This window comes from Austrofundulus limnaeus, unplaced genomic scaffold (assembly GCF_001266775.1).
Source record: "Austrofundulus limnaeus strain Quisiro unplaced genomic scaffold, Austrofundulus_limnaeus-1.0 Scaffold394, whole genome shotgun sequence".
Lineage (NCBI taxonomy): Eukaryota > Metazoa > Chordata > Actinopteri > Cyprinodontiformes > Rivulidae > Austrofundulus > Austrofundulus limnaeus.
Genome location: NW_013952796.1, coordinates 248,903 through 251,861, shown reverse-complemented (window position 1 = coordinate 251,861; position 2,959 = coordinate 248,903). Strand labels below are relative to the sequence as shown.

Sequence of the window (2,959 nt, the reverse complement as noted above, 5' to 3'; positions counted from 1 at the left end):
TTCTACACACTTTGCAGATTATTTTTTCTGCACTCCACCTGTTTAATCTGTGCTCGCTCCGGCGGGGTGACAATCATTATAGTAGTGCTTTGGAGTGCGCGCGCATTCGGCCGTGCGTCGTCGCGCTATGACCGCAGGAGAAACGAGGTCCAGACTGATTTTTGTGCGTCCCACCTGAGCACTGACTTCACCTGAGCACTGACTTCACCTGCTCTGACAGTCGCCTCGCTGCGTGGAAATGAATGGAGAGCGAGCGACGTCGCCTCCCGTGTGTCGAGCCCTTCACACATGTCGCAGCGCACGCTCCTCCCGTAGCAGGCAGTGTGGTCGGTCGGCATCCGACCGGAGGACGCACCGTCACGTAAACATGTAAACAGTTCTGCGTTCGTTTTCACACACCTGAACCAGGTCCGGATACGTTTTTTTCCCCCTCTTCATTTGCGCGCTCAGCCACGCTTCCTCTGTTTTGACTCCAGCTGGTTAAGTCATCAAAAAGAATTTCATTTTAATGATTTGGCCGATTAATCGAAAAGATAATCGACAGACTAATCAATTATTAAAATAATTGTTAGTTGCAGCCCTAATAACCATTTTTATCACAATAGACTCGTGTTTGATATCAATAGAAAATAAAATATCAATAATTTCACTGGTTATTAACTAACGATTGATAACTTTCTGACAAAATAAGCTAGGATCTTTCAGCTAAACAACACCAGGAAAGATAAGATTCACCTTCAAAATAAAAGCTTCAAGCTGCTAATAGACAACAAATCCCTGGTGCTTTATTTTGAAATGTGTGTAACTCAGGGTGCCTTTCTCCCTCTTGTCGACACATTGGAGTGAAGGAGCACTAGCTTACCGGACCGGTTCACCATCGTGGCATTAATATGAAATGAATTATTGATTCAGGATGCTGTTACACTGAAATGAGACATCTAAGAACGAAAGAGGGTGACCATACGACGCCCCAACAGYTAAAAGCCTGCAGTCTGCTAGCAAAACAAGCTGCGGAGTAACGTGCAGCAGCAGTTTCACCTCATAACGGCTTCAAAATAAAAAAAGAACTGCATGGAGTGAGAGGAGGAAATGATGCAACGAATTCAGAGGAATTTGTGGATAAAAGAGGAAAGGTCAACAGTCGGGCAGAATTTCAGATATTTTAAGTACAACRAATGTACGACGTCTAAAAYTAATCAATAATTATTGATATCCACCGATATTCAACACTTCTTTTGTGATAAATGTTTTAGCCATATCTCCCAGCCCTACTTCTGTACACACATCCCATAATATACAATAACAGGTGCAGCTCAGGTGTTTGAGCCTGTTCAGTCAGTGCTTGTGTCTCCACAGATTGTGTCTGCAGTCCAGTACTGCCACCAGAAGCACATAGTCCACCGGGACCTGAAGGTAACTCCTGGAACACACTGTGAATGTTGAACTTGACAAACTGTGTGTGTGTGTCAGACCCAGTTGTTTGTTGTAAACCTCTCAGTGTGCGAACCTCCTCCTGCTCCTCCCTGCAGGCAGAGAACCTCCTCCTGGACGCCGACATGAACATTAAAATCGCAGATTTTGGCTTCAGTAACGAGTTCACTCTAGGTGGGAAACTGGACACTTTCTGTGGTTCTCCTCCTTACGCTGCTCCTGAACTCTTCCAGGTAATTAGATTAGAAAGGAGATATTATTTCTTTAAAATGATGTCAGGTTTGAAATGTGACGTTTTGGGTTTCTTCATGCTGCTTTTTTTTTGGATTTGGGGTGTGAAATGTTTCCTGCCAGCAGGACAGGGGAACAAAAACTTCAGTGGCTTTTATGGAACTGACAGAACAAATAATAAATGCTATTGATCAAAAATAATATTATGCCAGTATTTATATTGATTTGAAGAAAGCATTTGACATGATTGACCACAGCATTCTACTTGAAAAGYTAAATAAATATGGGATTAGAARACCAGCATTACAATGGACATCTAGTTATTTGGAAAATAGGAAACAGTTTGTACAAGTACATGATGTCAGATCTGAACTATGTAGAATTACGTGTGGAGTTCCTCAGGGTTCTGTACTTGGACCAAAGTTGTTTATCTTGTATGTGAATGACTTGGTTAATGTGTCAGGGCTCTTTAAATGTGTTTTATTTGCAGATGATACCATATTTTTTTGTTCGGGTTGTTATTGGATTAGCACCCTTATCCAAGATAAGACCTCGATGGAACATATGCGGCTAATGCTATCATATTCGCAGGGGGCGGGGCATAGAACGGATGCTAGAGAAAATGCAAATAGAATTTGCGAAAATACAAAACTGGTTTAAACTTAACAAATTATCACTCAATTTGGATAAAACTAATTATATGATATTTACAATGAGCAAAAAAACTGTTAATGCTTCTTTTAGAGTTGATGGCGTGGAGATTAATAGAGTCAGTGAGATGAGGTTTTTGGGTGTTATTGATGAGAAACTGACATGGAGACCACATGTTAATCACTTAAGAAATAAACTAGCTAAATCTATTGCATTGCTTTATAAAGTAAGGAACTTGTTTAATGATAAAGCTCTATATGTTATATAACACACTAATTGTTCCACACTTTGTCTGTTGTGGTGAGGTATGGGCTAAAGCATGTAAGACTATTACACATCCTGTTTTTGTTTTGCAGAAAAGAGCAATAAGAGTTATCACTCAAACATTACCATTATCCATCTAATATATTATTCTGTAAACTGAAATTATTGAAATTTTATGATTTGGTTGATTACAATAAGGCTCACCTTAACACATTCACTTTAAACATCCAGAAAAACTTTGCAAAGAGAGAGAGAGAGCTATTATAATCTTAAGGGGACAGAGTTGTTCATGAAACCTAAATAGGGCTGCACCAATTAATCGATTAATCGACAACTAATCGATTATTAAAATAATCGATGACTAATTTAATAATCGATTAAT

At 39.7% G+C, this 2,959-nt stretch overlaps 1 protein-coding gene across 1 annotated transcript in view; it reads left to right on the top strand.

The window, feature by feature from the left end:
* Positions 1 to 1,356: 1,356 nt before the first annotated feature.
* The window catches only part of LOC106528661 (MAP/microtubule affinity-regulating kinase 3), a gene marked incomplete at its 5' end in the record, with an annotated part of 10,755 nt that continues 9,152 nt past the window's right edge, over positions 1,357 to 2,959 (top strand). The window contains 2 exon segments of the mRNA XM_014023885.1: positions 1,357 to 1,413; positions 1,530 to 1,664. Of these exon segments, the coding sequence (XP_013879339.1) occupies positions 1,357 to 1,413; positions 1,530 to 1,664 (192 nt within the window).